Genomic DNA, 16,389 nt, shown 5'->3' on the forward strand with positions numbered 1-16,389 from the left:
AAGAGAGAAAAAGAAAATGTGTCGAAGCGAGAGTCGAACAGAGTCAAGAAAGTCCAATAAGTGTGGTTGAAAGGAAACCGCGGAGATCCTCGAGCACGCGGCCATCTTTATTTGCGGCAGAGACATCCATCTTGTACATGGGTTGCACGTGGCATGTATACATGCATGCATGTATGTACGCTTCTCTCGTGGCAATGGCAACATAGTCATGGCGCACGGCAGTTGTGTTGCTAGATTGTGACGCTCTTGCGAAATGAAGAGTGGCTGCTGCCTCATTTGCATGATGTGGCGGTATGGCCGTGACGCTCGGTCTATGTGTCTGAAAGCGCCTCAGACACAAGATCCCTTTTGAGGATAGCTGTGAGACACTCAGCACACCCATCCTGCGCTGTGGATGGTTCAGGCTGCCATGCCCGCGTTGACCAGGTGCCACTGACGAAAAATGGTTTCCCAAAGAGGAGGGCCAAGGAAAAAGTAATGCGAAGTCGACGGTAGGTCCTCTGGTTGATCCAGAACCACCCGGAGCCACAACTTCCTGAACAGGCAGTTATAAAGTCGGCCTCGCGAATTGGTGGCTGGGAAACGAGAATAGAAGGCCTCTTAGAGGCGTCGGTCCAAGCTCTTGTACATTCACCCGTCCTGAAAGGTGCTTCAAGTCCAGCTGCGCAGTGTCCCTAATGTTAAGACAAGGGATTTCAGAAACGAACCAATGTAGCTGTTCAGCCATGCTTAGCCAGCAACTGAGGCAGCGAGAGGGACGGGCGGTGCCGCCGATGAGTCTCTCGCAGAAGACGGCCTTGCAGTCATTGGTCTGTTGGCCGGAAAAGCGGAAGAGGGTGTCGCAGTCGCGGGTCTTGCAGTGGAAGGCCTGGTGAGCGTGGCAAGTCCAAATCCAAGTTTATGCTCATTATCAGCGCGAGCGGCCCTCTTCTTACGCGCTTTCCACTCGGCCTTGGCAACACGCATCAGGAGATCTTCATCCTTCACCGGAACCCAGCTCGTAAGCGTCTTCATGGCGTTTTCAAAGTCAGAGTCCAGAATAATGTCGCGCGTGGCATCAATGAGCGCAGCACTTGTTGCGTGAAGGACATCCATGTCGGCGTGAAAGCTGTTTCCGGGGTTATTGGCGTTGGAGATGTCGCCAAGAAGCATAAATACGTCCCAAACTCGTAACTGAGCGGGGAATGGAAGCGAGTAATTGAATAGGGTCAAGTACCATCGCGTGCCGTACGCTGTCGTATGAATTCCATGCTCTTCCTGTTGTTCAGTTAGCGTGGACTGCCTGATGACGAGGCTCACAATCAATAAAGGCTGGCAAACTCACCAGTTTTTGGGCTACGTCTCCATTGCGCAGCCAGTCCCTTTCAAAGTCATTCAGTGCTTCCATCAGTCCTTCAAAGCCAGACTCGTAAAGTCGGCCGAGGCCTCTCAGCGTCCACAGGCGCACCATCATGACAAAACACCTCTCCTCGTCGTAATAGCATAGCAGCGTGGCAGCAAGAGCCGCCATGCCCTGAACGTATCCGGTCTCAGGAAAGTAGATCGCCAGGGCATGCAAAACGCGAAACATGAGCCTCTGGCCACCTCGGTAGCGCCGTCGAAACATGATGTGATGGCTGATGGTCCGGGGGACGTCAACATCAATCTGCATGTCGTCGGCACAGTCTTCTTCTTGAAGCTCGTAAAAGCTCTCGATGAGCTCCTCGTCCGACACCTGTCCCGGTGTGTTCTTCGCGCTTGCCGAGAGGAACGCGTGCCATGCTGTCGCCCGCCATCTGTCCGGAATCCCTTTCCATGTGCGCTCAATCAACTTTGGGTGTTTGGTGTCAAACTCAAACATCATGCCACCTCCGGTTGTTGATCTACCCACCACTCGACCCATCTTGCGCCACTTTTCTTCTCGCTGCCATTCCTTGCGCTTCATCCTAGCTGCACTTCGTCCGCTTTCGTCCTGTTCAGCAATGGATGCAAGTCCAGGTGGGAGAGTAAGCATGTCACTGGCTTCGTCGACGAGCTTGCGCTCGCGGTTGTGGGGCAGCCTGTTGGCGGCGAGTCGAAAAGGATTTGAGCGGACGGAGGCGGTAGTCTTGGCCGTCATGATGGACTCCGGCGGCCGCAGTGATCGGTTCGACGAGAATCTTTTGCTGAATGTCGTCCTTGATGACCTGGCAAACGAGGGTGTCCGGCGTAGGGTCCGCTTTCTCCGGGGTGAATCCGTGGCTAGCTGCAATTGTGTAGAAACGCGTTGCAGTTTTGGCGCTTCAAAAGTGACTAACGAGTCGCGCTGGTCTGGTGAAGCAATCTTCTTGGGGACAATGAAGCCGTAGCGATCCACCTCTGCGCCTTCAATGTCTTCCCAGTCCTCAATGCCACCCGCAGCTTCGTGTGGTTCCTTGGCAATGGCACTCTTAGGCCTGATGCTGCTTACAATGCTGCAAGCGCGAGGGGGGTCACCGTTGCGGGATTTGATAATGCTAAGCGCGTCTCCATCTCGAGGTGCGGGAACACGGCTGTCCTCGACAAGCGAATCGTCAATTCCAGTAGGCTGTTCCATGACCCAATCGGCAGCTCTTTCATCGCCATATTCGTACATCGACCTGACCTTTTTGGAAAGCATCGTCTCATCTGCTGAGAGCGCGCGGGCTCCCGAGACTTCCCTCCGTGCGGTCAAGTTCCTTGGCCTTGTGTACGATGCAGCCGACGAGATGGGAACCGAGGACGGTGGTTGCGAAGCGGTGTCGGGCTTGGGGCTAGTTGGACTCGGCAGTTGGGCAGGCGGTCCCGACAGTGGCGATGTGGGCTCTGATGGCGCATTTGCATCGATCTGAATACCCCTCTCGATTGCGCTCTGTCCAACCTCCTTCTTTGTCTGTTGATGATGATCATCCCCCTGACCAAGCTGTTGCGTGCCATTCTGTGGTCCCTCCATGGGGTCGCGCGTCTCCCTGGTCGTGCAAGTTTGGTCTCTCATTCTCTTTCCATTTAAAAGAAGGGTCCCTCTTTTCGAAAATTGGATCCGATTATCTGCCAGCTCGTCAAAGTCACCTTTTGGGATGTCGGTTTCAATGCTCTGGCAGCGACTATGGCTCCTCGATGTGTGAACATTGCTGGCCGCGGAAGAGCGGCGCGATTCGTCGTCTTGAACGACAATGGTGGGCAGGCTTGGTATCCTCGAGCGTTTATTGACGTCACAGTCGTCGGCGGGCCTCACAAGAGAAGGTGCGAAGCCCGAGTCGCGCTTGGCGCCCGAGTCGACCAGGGTTGAGTTGCGAGGGCTGAATGGCGCAGACCTGGGACCTGGTGAGGCGCGTCGACGAGCAGGGACCCAGGAGCGCGAGGACGAGGGACGTTTTGGAGGAGAGGTGGGAGGAGAGGGCAGGTCTGAGTCGGTGTCGTGCTGGTTGGTGAGTTGTTGGAGGGACATGGGCGGCGGCGGCGGCTGGGCCTGGGGAGCGGCCCCATTCTCCATGGCGGCGCGGGCCTTGGGCGCGATGAAACACGATTGATTGATTGCGGGGAGAGATGGGCGTCGGGCGAGGTTCCGGGGCGCTCTGTCTAGTTGGCGGATGAGGTGGCAGCAGATGGGGGGCGCGGATGCAGATGTAGATGTAGGCGGTTGGCGAGGACAGGCGGCCGCATGGTGTTGGAGGACGTAAAAAGGGGGCCGGGGTGCGAGGTGACGGATGGTTGGTAGAGGGCTCTGGAGAGAGAGAGGCGGTGGTGGGTCGTCATTCGGAGATTGGCCTGAGCGACGTTTCCCTGCCACGCCAACTGACGAGGCGCCTACAACGGGAGCTATGTCGCCGGCGCTTTTTTTTTTTTTTTTTTTTTTTGCTGCAATATGCCAAAGGACCAGCCGGCTCAGCTTGTCAAACGGCGGGCCGACAATCGTCTGATGGGGCGCTGCTCGGGGCCGGCACTCAATGCATTCCACCACATCATGACAGCTTGCCTGGCAGCTGACCCGTCGTGATCATCTATATTTTCGACTGGCCATGGACGAATCAAGCGAGCGCACAGGTGCCCCTGGCAGAACAGAGATCAGATCTGCATTGTACCAATAAGATTGCCAGCAAAAGGCGACAGCAGCATGTCAGGTGCCTACTGTTGCTTCATGATGATGACGGTGTTGGTGTTGGCCGACCGACGCGTAGGTATCCAAAACACGGGCAGCTGGCTGAAGCGTGGCCAAAAATAAACATCCACCAGGGAAAGGAAGTCGACAGCATCTCAGCATTGACGACTACAGTACTACCACAAGCACAAGCACAAGCACAGGCACAGACACAGACACCCACACATCAGCGACAGGGCTGGGCTGGCATGCTGGCTGGCCGACGGAAGACTTCCGCCGATCGACCGGGAGTTCCGCTTTGCCCCGCCTCTACCCAAGGTTACTCCCCCACACTCTGGAAAACGTGCGGTGCTGCTGGCGGGATAAATTAATTCAAGAAATCAAACACCTCTTCCCCATCCCACCTATCCATCGGTCCCAATGGCCGCGCAGAAAGTCGCCCTCATCACTGCTGGCTCGGCCGGCCTCGGAGCCCAAGTCGCCCGCGCATTTGCCCCCGACTTTCGAGTTGTATGTACTGTACAATGTGCCAATCCGAGGGGCCAATTTCCCCGCCGCGCCACTGACGACCGGGTCCCAATCCAAGGTCATCAACTACGCCAACAACGCCTCCCGCGCTGATGCTCTGCTCCAAGAGCTCCACAACATTCCCCTCTCGACCACCATCGCCGCCGCCCATGCCCAGACGCCGCGCTTCCACGCCATCCAAGCCGACGCCGGCGACAAGGCGGCAGTGCACAACTTGATCGCCGAGACGATCCAGGTCATGGGCCGCCTCGACGTCGTTGTCAGTAACGTGGGCTGGACCCGCGTGACCAACATTTTCAATTTCGACGAGGGCGTCGTCGACGAAGACTGGGACCGCTGCTACACTTACAACGTCAAGACACACATGTGGCTGGCCCACGCCGCCAAAAAGCACCTCGAAGAAACCGAGGGAGCTTTTGTCTCGACGGCCAGCATCGCCGGTGTCAAGCCGAGCGGCAGCTCATTGGTCCGTTTAGTCAACATCATTCATCACTCCTGTCCGAAAAAGAAAACACAAATCATTCACGCGAGGCATTTTCATTCTCTCGCTCTCTCAAAAGAGAAACACCGCTGCGCTCGCCATGTACTCTAGCTGACGGTCCGCTTTTTGCCCAACAGCCCTATGCCGTGACCAAAGCGGCTCAGATCCACCTCGCCAAAGCCCTTGCAGTCATCTGCGCCCCCAAGATCACCTTCAATTCGGTATCACCGGGCCTGCTAATGACGGTGAGTCAAAAAGCAACAATCTTTCACATCCTCTTTTTCCACTATTCTCGCCCCGGCCCCAAACTTTGCAATTCACACCGTCAGTCGCCGTCACCGTTGCACCTTGGCCCCTCATTGCACCATCCGCACTGCCTCAGGTATCACCACGCATGCCGAGACCCCAGCCGTAGCTAGCCCCAACCTCCATTCCACCCACCGTCTCACAGGCCCCCATCATCAACTTCATCATCACCACCATTACGCCGTCTTCATCTCTCCCAATGAAACAAATGAGCCTCTGAAAAGGAAACTTTTTTCCAACATGGCGGCTCCACTCTGACTCAGAACATGTAGGAATGGGGCGCCAAGTTCCCACCCGAAAAGATCGAGCGCAGCATCAACAACACCAAGCTCAAGCGCTTGGCCACCGTCGAGGACGTCGCGGCGCAAGTGCGCCTGTTGGCCACGAGCCGCTCCATGACGGGGCAGAACATCGTCATCGATAGCGGGTTTAGCGTGTAAGTAGGAGTAGGCTGGGGAAGGGACGTTTTGTGATTGGGCACGACGGCGCGAGTTTACGGGCGTGGAGGGGTCAATTCGTCAAGTCGTTTGATTCAATACACAGGTGAGCTGGAGCTACTAGCTACGTAGCTACGTAGGTGAAGGAGGAGCGGGTATATAAAGGGTCCCTGCGAGAGACAGCAGCCAGCCAATCATGCTTGCGAAAGAAAAAGCGCACTCGAGTCCAACGCTAACTTAGTACGAGCTGCGAATGCATCACGCCGCGCTGCCCTGGCCTGACGGTACGTTGTAAGGGCCGTAGCCGGGCCTGGGGAAGCTGGGGGAGCCGTCGTCGTTCCAGCCAAACTGCTGCGTGCGAATGCTGCGGGCATTCCAGCCATTAGTGGGATTGCGCATGCCATGATAGACGATCCAGTCCTCCTGGCCGTCGGGGCTAGTGGTGAAGCTGGCGTGGCCGACGCCGTAGGCCTCTGCGCGGGCGTCCTGGTAGAAGACGCAGCCGTCCGTGTGCTTGTGCCAGTCGCCGACGTTCATGGGGTCGTCGCCGACGAGCTCGAGCTGGCCCAGGCAATAGTTGCGGTTGTCGGAGCGGCCGCCGCTGTAGATGACGAACGTCTGCCCCGTCATCGGGTTGGTGAGCTGCTGTGGCCCTTCGTTGGTCGCCAGCCGCTCGTTGAGCCGCCGCCCGTACGGCGTCTTTTCCCAGTCGCTGCTCGGCACGCTGAGGATCTGCCGCTGGCTGAAGTTTGACGCGACCGTCCACGGGTTGCTCATCTTGGTGATGCACAGGTTGGCCGGCCACGCGTCGTACGCCCGTACCCAGCACGAGTAAATGTGGTACAGCCCCGTGCTGTGCTGGAAGTACGTCCCGTCGATTGCGAATTGGTCGTACGTGTCCAGCTGCGATTTGAATGTGTATTGGGCTTCCCAGGGGTCGTCTCCCAGTCCTTCGAGCACGTACATCCGGTGGTGGACTGCCGGGCATGACTGGTCGCAGAGCATTTCGACCTCGGGCGGCGGCGAGTCTGATCGCGGGTCCGCTGTGAAGATGACATACCAATTGTTGTCGATCTGGTGCAGCTCGGGCGCCCACAGATTGGTCGAGTAGTTTTGGCCCTTGGGCGGTTTGAAAATTAGCCGCTGCTCGGCGTTGTTCCAGTCTGTCAGGATCCGGCTGCGCAGAAGAGTGATGTTATCTGCGGTTGTGTACGTCATGTAGTAGTATTCATTGTAGCGAATGACCCATCTGAATATGCAGGGTCAGCAATGCTCAGACACATAAATAGAGCACTCACGGGTCGGCGCCGGTTGCATTCAAAATTGGGTTGGTGTAGGTGTTGTTGTTCGTGGTAGTAATGTTGGTGTACTGACGAGACCTCAATTGTGACGAGGCGTCAAAAGCGCCCTTGTACTGAGCTGCCACGCTTGTCACCAAAAATGACAGGAGAAGACTAAATAGAGCCATGATGACTGGCTTGTGCCACACACGTGCAAGACTTGACCTGAGGTGAGCAGCAGACAGGGCCGTACAGGTAACGGCGGCCTGCCATGCCATTTATAAGGGCGAACATGACGGTTCAAGGCAAGGGCTGCAGTCAATGCGGGTCGTCTTTACCCGGACTGGACGACCGGCGCTGGTGCAGGTGGGCATGCATGCGGAAGGTCGAAGTGGACTTGATTGTCTTTTCTTGGTGAGCAGGGACAAGCCAAAAGGCGCGGGGGAGTGATCCAAGCACCCGGTCCACTTGCTTTTTTATTTTCTGCGAACCCACCAATCGCACCTCGACACCCGACGGCCGCCGCACCGGGAATACCCTCCGTCAGCACGTCCGTTGCCGCCCGTTGCTTAAGTGAACCACCGCAGGGCTTCCTTCCATATTGCTTTATTGGCTTCCTGGTTGCTCTGTCTTTCACCGTCATCGCCATGAACAACCAAGACTTCCGCAAGCTTTTCGATCGCCCGTCCGCCGGTAGCCCGGGCACCAACAACTCCTCCACCAATGCCTCGCGCACGCCCGCTAGCTCCCTGGGCTCGCGCATGCGTTCGAGCATCCCCATGACACCGTGAGTCGCTATTCCGGGGCTCGCGCTCTTCCGAACGCCGTTGAATCTAACCTTGCGAGCCTCAGGCGCACAGTCAAGGGCGGAGCCGCCATTGACTTTCAGCGCCAACTCGCCGACCAGCGCGCAGGCTCCCAGCCAGCTACCAGGAAATTCCGCTCCTCCGCCGCACCCAAGGGCGCAAGGCTCGCCGCTGGATACACGGACCGAACGGAGAATCGCGTCGACGAGGAAGACGATGCCGACGACCGCGCCAAACGCATCAAGGCCCTCGAGGAGAGCATGAAGCTCGGCCAGATCGATCAGGACACATTCGAGAAGCTACGCGATGAAATCACTGGCGGAGATGTCAGCGCAACACATTTGGTCAAAGGCCTTGATCGCCGGCTGTTGGAGCGCGTGAGGAGGGGCGAGGACGTTCTCGGCGTGGGCAGCGGCAGCAAAGCTGCGGAGAAGGAGCCAGAACCCGACGTCGACGACGAGTTTGAACAGCTAGAACGAAGAGATGTGGCGCCGGTCGTCAAAGAAAAGAAGGAGAAGAAGGGTGAGACTGCTCTTGCGGGAACCAAACGCACACGGAATGAGATTTTGGCCGAGCTCAAAGCGCAACGACAAGCCGCTGCGGCTGCAAAGGCCGCGGCGCAACCACAGCTGGGTTCGAAATTCAGAAGACTGGGAGCGCATCAAGCCGAGGCATACCCGAGGATTGAAATAGACGAGCGTGGGAGAGAGGTTCTGCTAACGTTGGATGAGGATGGGCACGTCAAGAGGAAGGTCAGAAAGATTAAAGCAGAGGCGGAGGTGGAGGAAAAGGAGTCAAGCCTACCGATGCCAGACCCAAAGGCCAAGCCGTTGGGAATGGAGGTTCCTGAGCTGCCAAAGGAAGAAGAAAAAGAAGAGGATGACGATATTTTTGAAGGCGTGGGTGACGACTACGACCCTCTGGCTGGGCTGGGTGACGATGACAGTTCATCCGAGGAAGAAGACGGCGAACTCACAGCACCGGCGAAGTCGGGATCACCTTCCGACGAGCCATCCAAACAAAGTTCTCCTGGTTCAGAAGCGTTGGATTCAGCAACGATGCCACCGCCTCGGAAGCCCACGGTCATTGGTTCCATTCCCAAAACCAATTACTTCAACGACTCTTCCCCTGCTTCATCGTCCAGCGCACAACCACCTTCCAATCCCCTCACCGATCCCACCATCCTCGCTGCGATCCGCAAGGCCAAGGAAATCGACCCCGAAAGACTCAAAGCCGACGACGACTCTGCATCTGCCAAAGATCCTGCAGAAGAAGCACGTCTCAAAAAACGCGCTGCCATGCTCGCCGCTCAGGACCGCGATCTCGAGGACATGGACATGGGCTTTGGGTCCAGCCGATTTGATGACGCTGAGGAGATGGAAGAGGAGGGTACCAAGATTAAGCTTTCAGAATGGAAGGGCATGTGTGGTGGTGACGATGATGACGATGATGGGGTAAGGGAGCGGGGTGGCAAAAAAAGGAAGAGGGGTCCCAAGAAGAGGAAGGGCGACAAGGACAGTGCTGCTGATGTGCTCAAGACGATGGAGCGCATGAAGGATGCTGGAAAGTAGGCTGTGCGCGGGCCGTGGGACATTTTGAGTGCGAAAAATAATCCTGACCGGGCAAACTCACAACTATCTTATCGCTCTGGCTTGCTCGAAGCAGGAGCGCGGTTGAATCAGAGTCTAGGCATGGCAAGCTTTTGCAAACATCACTTGTAACATGCTTATCAAACAACAAGACCTGTTCGGGAGTCTATGCAATTTAGATATTGAACAAGGCAAGTCTCCCCTTGAAGTAACAAATCCACGAATCAAAAACAGCTGATGTGCGATTCAAGAAAGCTTGTCTGTAATCCAAAAACGCCCATGTCTAACCTTAAATGCTAATCTAAAACCCAAAAATGCTAATCAATGATGTCCATCTAGAACCCAAAACAAAGCGCCGCATTCTGCAGAAAGTCTGTCAAAGAGAAGAAAAAGTCGTCAAAAAGTCGTTCAAATGCCAATCTCGTTGAGGACGCTCTTGAACTTCTTCTGGAACGTCGCAACGTGCGCCGTGATGAGATCAAGATGCGAGCCGTCGACGAGATGGAACTGCACGCCACCGCCAATGTACTTGTTCCACTCGCTCAGGCCCTCCATCCACTGCTCGAGGTTGAACCCAATCCACGCGGGCGGCTTGGCGTAAAAGACGTGCATGCCAGATTTTGTCAAGCCGGACGGCTCATATGGCTTGGCAATGACCTTGAGGCTGTAGTCGGTCGCGGTCCAGTTCTCCAACTGCGTCCTGGTCATGCCCATCTCGGCAAGGCGGATGGGGTCGGCGTGCTTCATGATGAAGTCGAGGGCGTCGTCCTGGGGCATGCCAGTGAGGACGGGGCGCAGCGAGACGTTTGACTCGTGCTCGGAGATGAGGCCGAGCGAGTGCGACAGGAACAGCAGGCTGCCGATCCAGTCGCGCGTGTTGATATGGTCGACGAAGCGCGGCTGCTGGTCCAGTGCCGCCAGGAACCGCACCTCGCAGCCCGCCGCCTCGAGCCCCTTGGCCACCTCGAACGCCACGTTGCCGCCATACGAGTAGCCAACGATGGCGTACGGCCCCTCGGGCTGCGCCGCGCGGATCGCGTCGACGTATATCGCCACCATTTCGGAAAAGGATGTGAAGACGTCTTCGCCGTCGAGACCGCGCGCGCGCAGGCCGTAAACCCGTCGGTCCGTAATATATGTGGCCAGCTTCATGAAGACGAGGACCTCGCCACCGCCCGGGTGGATGCACCACAGCGGGGTGCCGTTGCCTTTGGGCTGCAGGATGGTGACGGGGTCGTACTCGCCGCTCTGCAGCTTCTCAATGGCCTGGGCCAGCGTCTTGATGGTCGGGTTGGTCATGAAGACGGAGACGGGGATCGACTTTGTGACGCCAAGTGCCTCCTCGAAGAAGAACTTGAGCTTGAGCAGCTCCACCGACGTCACGCCCAGGTCGAAAATGTCGTCGTTGATCCCCAGCTCGCGGTCCGTCTCGAAGTAGGCAATCAGCACCTGATGGATCGTCTTTTCCGTCTCGGTGTTCGGCGCCTCGTAGAATTGCAGCTTGTGCTCCTTGATCAGCGCGTCGTTGGTCGTCTCGCACTCGAAGTATTGGCCGGCTTCGAATGCCTTGCGCAGCTTGGCGCGCGACAGCTTGCCCAGCGATGACAGTTGCAGGTGTTTCCGGGTCAGTGGAATGACACGGTACGGCCGCACGCTGTAGTGCTGGAACACCATCTTTGTGATTTGCTCCGTCGTCTCGACGCGCGCAACAATGTCGTCCTCGGCGTACGAGGGCAGATATACAACAACGACGACTTCGGTGTCGTATCCCTTGGGCCGGTGCGGGAAGACGGCAGTGAAGCTGGGCGTCAGGCCGGCGATGCGACCGTCGTCCAGATCTGTCTCTAGGTCCTGCGTAAAATACTTGACGCCGTTGACGTTGACGCTGTCCTTGGCACGGCCGGTGAAGTTGAGGCAGCCTTGCGCGTCGAGGTACGCCATGTCGCCAGTTTGGAACCAGCCGTCGAGGATCGACTCGTTCGTCGCCGTCGGGTTGTTATAGTAGCCCTGAAAGACGACGGGGCCCGAAACTTGCAGGAATCCCGTCTCGTTGGGTCCAAGGACTGCTCCCGTCTCTTGGTCCACGACCCGCATGCTGATACCTGGGATGCAGTGTCCGAGCGATGCAAACTCGAGATCGTTGGCGAGGTCATATGACGGGCAGTTGTTGTTGTAGATGGATCCGGCACAAGTCTCGGTCATGCCGAAGCCGGGTCTGATGAAGTCGGCTGGCGCGCCGTACTCCTTGAGCTGCAGGCTGAGAGCGGCGCACGTCTCGACGACGTTGGCTTCTCCACCGGAGATGAGGGCGCGCAGGCCCGACAGGTCAAACTTGTCGTCGAAGCGCAAACCGTCGGGCTGGTTGATGGCGCGGCGGATGCTTGCCAGGAAGAAGTTGGGCGCAAACGTGTACGCAACTCTGTTCTTGGCCAGAAGCTCGAGGAAGAAGAGCGGGTCCTTGATCATGTCGACGGCAGGGACTTGGACCTGCTCGGCTGCCAGGTTCATGGCGTGAAGGTGGATTTCAGTCAGGTTTGCAACATCTGTTGAAGGTCAGTTCTGCCCCTCACGAAACTGGAGTGTGACTTACGGTCGAATCCAATCCAGTTGAGAAACACATCTTCCGACTTGGTGTCGTGGTGGCAGCTCTTTCCTCGGATGGCCGTCAACATTTGTCCATGGCAAAGCATGACTGCTTTGGAGTGGCCAGTGCTGCCAGAGGTAAGCATCAGCGCAGCAAGGTCATCGGCACCCTTTGAAAGGCCAGTAGCATCTTGTGTGGCCTTTTCGACGGTAAACTGGGCCAAGTCCTCCACTGGCCGGAGCTTGAGGTAATCAAGGCCGCAAAAGTCGTCGATGAGACGCGAGGAAGTCAGAACAAGCGGATCCAAAAGCGTGTGCAGGTGATCAAGATGCCTCTTTCGTGCGTCTAGGTCGGAGACGAGCGGAGTCGAAACAGCCGGGACATAGCCAGCAAGGACAACGGCCCAGAACCAGGTGATGTTGTCGTAGTGGTTGTCGAAGTGGAGCAAGAATTTGGTGTCCTTGTCGGCACCCAGGCTGAGAATGGTCGACGATTTTTCTTGTGCTATTTCGAGCAGCTTCCGGTATGTGACGTGCTTCGACCCGGCCGACGACTCGAACAGGATGCCCCGGTTGGCGGGATACTCTGCGGCATTGACAAGAATCTGGGACAAGTTTTTGGCCAACATTTTGGGCTGGTGCTGGACGAGACAGGGCGCCTGCTGTCGGAACTCGTACCAAACCCTCTCTATTAAATCATTTGCTACCAGCGAGCGAAACAACTCGATTGCTGCATGCGTTTATCGGGCTCTCTAGCACGTGTATTGGTCTCGGCCTCGGCATATTCCAAGATGAACGTTCGTATTCGACTTGTCTAGGAGGTTTTTTGAGATAGATCTTCCATCAAAGGACCTACTACATCACTAAATCACCGAATTACGGATAAGAGGGTATATCCGTGTACGTAATCAGTCATGTGATGAGGGGAAGAAATTGTCTTGTTCCCTATAACTATCTACTTAAATAATAACTTCACATAACTAGAATTAGGTAGTTTTAAACATATCTAATAGCTTACTACTAATATTACGACTACTACACCTTATAAGATATTAAAGATATTATATTAAGCACGTATAGTAGAGTTATCTTAGCGTGATTCACCGTGTGATGCTAACGCCTACCGATCCCACTCCAGGTGAGGACCTAGGCGGAGCCTAATGGCCACCGACTAGGACCCGAAGAGGGTCATGCGCACAAGTAAGGACACACAAAAAGCCCTTCATGGACGAAACCTTACAAACTAAGGTTTCATCTAATATCTACTCTGAATACATTATCGTTACTACTTCATTCAACCCCCTATGATGCTAAATCTCACACACCGCTATTACGACTTAAGGATAAAGGAATTATAAAGATAGTAGTATCCTTAGCTTCGCTCTTAGTAGCTAATTCCGCCTTATAAGTCTAGAATTTAGAGGACTAAGCTTATAAAGCTAGTTATACGGACTAAGAAGCCTACTAAGCCTAAGAGCTAATTAATAGTAACCTTAGGAGACTCCTTCTCACGGCACTAAGTAGAGTAGGTCGTGCTGATTACTGACAATCAATAGGTGAGGAGTAAGAATAGACGTCGTAAGGCCTGCTAGCGACCGACTATTACTCCTCAGTCTAACTAACCACGGTTAGCGTACACGTGAACCTCAAAAACTCCTAACGCCGAACGCCATGGATCATCCGCGACGGCGGCGCGGACTGCTTATGCGCAACACTCCTAAACCTAACACGACTAGGAGTTTTCACTCCAGGAGATACTAGTCATTGTCACATTACGCATGACTAAAACAGTCAGATAGCAAGGCACCAGTTTACCAACGATGGTGCCACTACAAGCATGTTCTCGGTCCGATTGGATGATTGCCTCGAAACATGGCCTTCAATCATACCCGCAATCCAGATCCATCACTGTGGCAGCCGGGTTAGCCCGAGGATACCCGAGATACGACTTAAGGACACCCTCCCTCAGCTCACGCTTTCTCGCGTGCGAGTCCTACTCTCATGACGATTTGCCTCTGTCGAGGTTTGTTCCTTGCCGATCTTCGCTTAAGGGGATTCTCCCGACTCTCGGAAGCCGAGCCCTACAAGGTTGATGAACAGCAAAATTGACGAGAGACGAAGAAGTTTTTGCGCCTAGAGGCGTCGAATACCGAGATGGTTGTTTCATTTGTCGTCGAAGTGTCGCGTGAAAGGTGTTGTTGGTTGCGGTATTCTTTTGCGTTTTTGCTGCCAAGCTGTTTTTGTCGCGATTCAGCGGCCAACACGGACTGACCCGAGGTGTTGTCTCTTGAACATGACAAGGTAGAGATCGCAGTATAGTAAGTAGTGTCTTATCAGTGCCACAGAAACCGATAGTGTACTCAAGTGAACAATACTTGCTCAATGACACGAGCAGCAGAGATTATGCCTCTCGGCAGTTGGCGGCGAACCATTTGCCTGGAAGGTTTCCATGAGCATGTCGACCGAACCACAAATGTTCCGATAGACTTCAACGACGTCACACTCTGTCCAGTTCGACTGTCAACATGTAGCTAATCATGCTGGCTCTGTTGCCTGCAAGAGATTGCTACAGAACAAGCTTAATCTTAAAACCGGAACGAACCCGTGGCGTGAACGCCTTCCCGTGAGCTTGTGTCTTCGGGTGGCCATTTTATGAGCCTTTAAGCATGGACTCTTTCAGCCACACCGTCGCGGGCTTCCTCAAGCCGCAAGCAACTGACTCCCCTCTGCCATTCGTCACGCTGGGGGCGGTCGATGAGCCAGGTCAGCATCTCGGCGAGATTTGAGTGTGAAGATAACAGGGCTAATTCGTGGCTTCTACTACGAAAAGTTCTTCGGCACCGACTGCAGCACTGCCGCCGGGCCGCAAGACACCACCGCCGTCCATTGGGTGGCTTCCTGCTCAAAGCTGGTGACGACCATTGCTGCACTGCAGTGTGTCGAGAAGGGGTTGCTGACTCTCGATGGCGACATTGGCGACGTGCTTGCTGAATGGAAGAATCCGAAGATTTTGGTCGGTTTCGAGGAAGATGGGGAGCCCATTTTGAAGCCTGCGCAGAATCACATATCCCTCAGCTACAGTGCTGCGAGCCGCTGTTCCCAGACGATCACTTATACTCTTTCTAGGCACGTGTTGTCGCGCTCAAGCGGAATGGCGTATGCCTTTTTGGACCCTTTGATGTCAAAGTACCAAGAATGGCATGGTGCAAAGCCTAAAAATAACTTGACAATGTACGCCCTGGCGAATACGATGAGAAAAACGGAAATGGCTGATCAAGGGACCAGAGAGATTCCTTCGACGAAATTCTCATTTTCGAACCTGGAACAAGATGAAGATACTCCCCAGAAGCCGAATACGTTGGGCTGCTTGTAAGTGTTCTAAGAGTTCTCCCCTTGAACTGCCTGACTGACGAAATCTGCAGGTCGAGCGCGTAAATGGAGGCATCAAACTCGGCGAGTATATGCGCCGCAACGTCTTCGAGCCCCTCGGCATCAGGGACATGACGTTTCACCTCGAAGAGCGCGAGGACATGCGCAAGCGACAAGCTCGCATGTGGCAGCGGACTCCCGACGGAGGCCTGCAGATGCTGGACAACTGCGTCATGCCCGACCCGGTCATTGACGACTTTGGCGGCACCGGACTCTACGCGACGGTCCCTGAGCTGCTGAAGATTTACGCAGCACTGCTCCGCGATGACGAACGGTTGCTGAAGAAGGAGACGATCGATCTCATGTTTACTCCGCACATACCGACGACGGTCGACTTTGATGATGCGCGCAAGGCGTCCGTCTTTGTCCGCAACAGCGTTTTCAACAGCATTCCTGACGACACGGCCGTCAACTCGGGGCTTGGTGGCGTGATGAATACGACTCCCGTACCAGGACGGAGAGGTGCTCCGTCTCTGACGCGGTCTGGCATGTCCAATTGCTTCTGGGTTAGCATTGTCTCCTGTCCGCTCTGCTTTGTTTGTTCTAACGTGCTTTGATCAGTGGATCGATAGGGCCAATAAAATCGCCGGCGTTTTTATTTCGCAGCTTCTGCCCGGCGGAGACAACAAGACGATTGAATTACTTTCCAACTTCGAAGAGGCTGTCTACGCCGCTCAAAAGCAGAAGTACGCGAAGATTCAGTAGAGGCACGCTGATTGGCCATAGGCGTTTGCCTTTGAAACCACAAAAGCAAAGAGTTGATGATATGTGGAGTAAGTGCATTTCGATACAGATGTTTTGCGAATCAGATGCGACTTTGCGGCTCAATCTTCGTCGTGATGCGAGTAAAAACCCGTTTAATGCAGTCTGTAAAC

At 55.2% G+C, this 16,389-nt stretch overlaps 6 protein-coding genes across 6 annotated transcripts; 3 read left to right on the forward strand and 3 right to left on the reverse strand.

Annotated features, from left to right (window-relative positions):
• Positions 1 to 505: 505 nt before the first annotated feature.
• On the reverse strand, positions 506 to 3,696 carry IWZ02DRAFT_49191 (uncharacterized protein). The gene is made up of 2 exons (XM_066769798.1): positions 1,325 to 3,696; positions 506 to 1,257 (listed from the first exon to the last, which is right to left on the reverse strand). The coding sequence occupies exons 1-2, from the start codon at positions 3,467 to 3,469 to the stop codon at positions 730 to 732; spliced, it is 2,673 nt and encodes an 890-aa protein (XP_066620380.1). The 5' UTR covers positions 3,470 to 3,696; the 3' UTR covers positions 506 to 729.
• Positions 3,697 to 4,357: 661 nt separating this feature from the next.
• Positions 4,358 to 5,958, forward strand: IWZ02DRAFT_49219 (oxidoreductase ucpA). The gene is made up of 4 exons (XM_066769821.1): positions 4,358 to 4,585; positions 4,662 to 5,069; positions 5,222 to 5,329; positions 5,663 to 5,958. The coding sequence occupies exons 1-4, from the start codon at positions 4,496 to 4,498 to the stop codon at positions 5,828 to 5,830; spliced, it is 774 nt and encodes a 257-aa protein (XP_066620381.1). The 5' UTR covers positions 4,358 to 4,495; the 3' UTR covers positions 5,831 to 5,958.
• Positions 5,959 to 6,085: 127 nt separating this feature from the next.
• IWZ02DRAFT_382309 (alpha-N-arab-like proteininofuranosidase) lies at positions 6,086 to 7,295 on the reverse strand (the record flags this gene model as incomplete). Its single annotated transcript, XM_066765218.1, has 2 exons — positions 6,086 to 7,076; positions 7,126 to 7,295. The coding sequence occupies 2 exons, from the start codon at positions 7,293 to 7,295 to the stop codon at positions 6,086 to 6,088; spliced, it is 1,161 nt and encodes a 386-aa protein (XP_066620382.1).
• A 304-nt stretch (positions 7,296 to 7,599) lies between these two features.
• On the forward strand, positions 7,600 to 9,697 carry IWZ02DRAFT_49244 (uncharacterized protein). Its single transcript, XM_066769849.1, has 2 exons — positions 7,600 to 7,894; positions 7,960 to 9,697. The coding sequence occupies exons 1-2, from the start codon at positions 7,755 to 7,757 to the stop codon at positions 9,482 to 9,484; spliced, it is 1,665 nt and encodes a 554-aa protein (XP_066620383.1). The 5' UTR covers positions 7,600 to 7,754; the 3' UTR covers positions 9,485 to 9,697.
• Positions 9,698 to 13,063, reverse strand: IWZ02DRAFT_49248 (luciferin 4-monooxygenase). The gene is made up of 2 exons (XM_066769852.1): positions 12,093 to 13,063; positions 9,698 to 12,045 (listed from the first exon to the last, which is right to left on the reverse strand). The coding sequence occupies exons 1-2, from the start codon at positions 12,712 to 12,714 to the stop codon at positions 9,911 to 9,913; spliced, it is 2,757 nt and encodes a 918-aa protein (XP_066620384.1). The 5' UTR covers positions 12,715 to 13,063; the 3' UTR covers positions 9,698 to 9,910.
• Positions 13,064 to 14,751: 1,688 nt separating this feature from the next.
• On the forward strand, positions 14,752 to 16,219 carry IWZ02DRAFT_492779 (beta-lactamase/transpeptidase-like protein; the record flags this gene model as incomplete). Its single annotated transcript, XM_066769878.1, has 5 exons — positions 14,752 to 14,848; positions 14,887 to 15,316; positions 15,421 to 15,454; positions 15,508 to 16,020; positions 16,076 to 16,219. The coding sequence occupies 5 exons, from the start codon at positions 14,752 to 14,754 to the stop codon at positions 16,217 to 16,219; spliced, it is 1,218 nt and encodes a 405-aa protein (XP_066620385.1).
• Between the last annotated feature and the right edge of the window lie 170 nt (positions 16,220 to 16,389).

This window comes from Phyllosticta citriasiana (genome assembly GCF_038021145.1).
Source record: "Phyllosticta citriasiana strain CBS 120426 chromosome Unknown IWZ02scaffold_11, whole genome shotgun sequence".
Lineage (NCBI taxonomy): Eukaryota > Fungi > Ascomycota > Dothideomycetes > Botryosphaeriales > Phyllostictaceae > Phyllosticta > Phyllosticta citriasiana.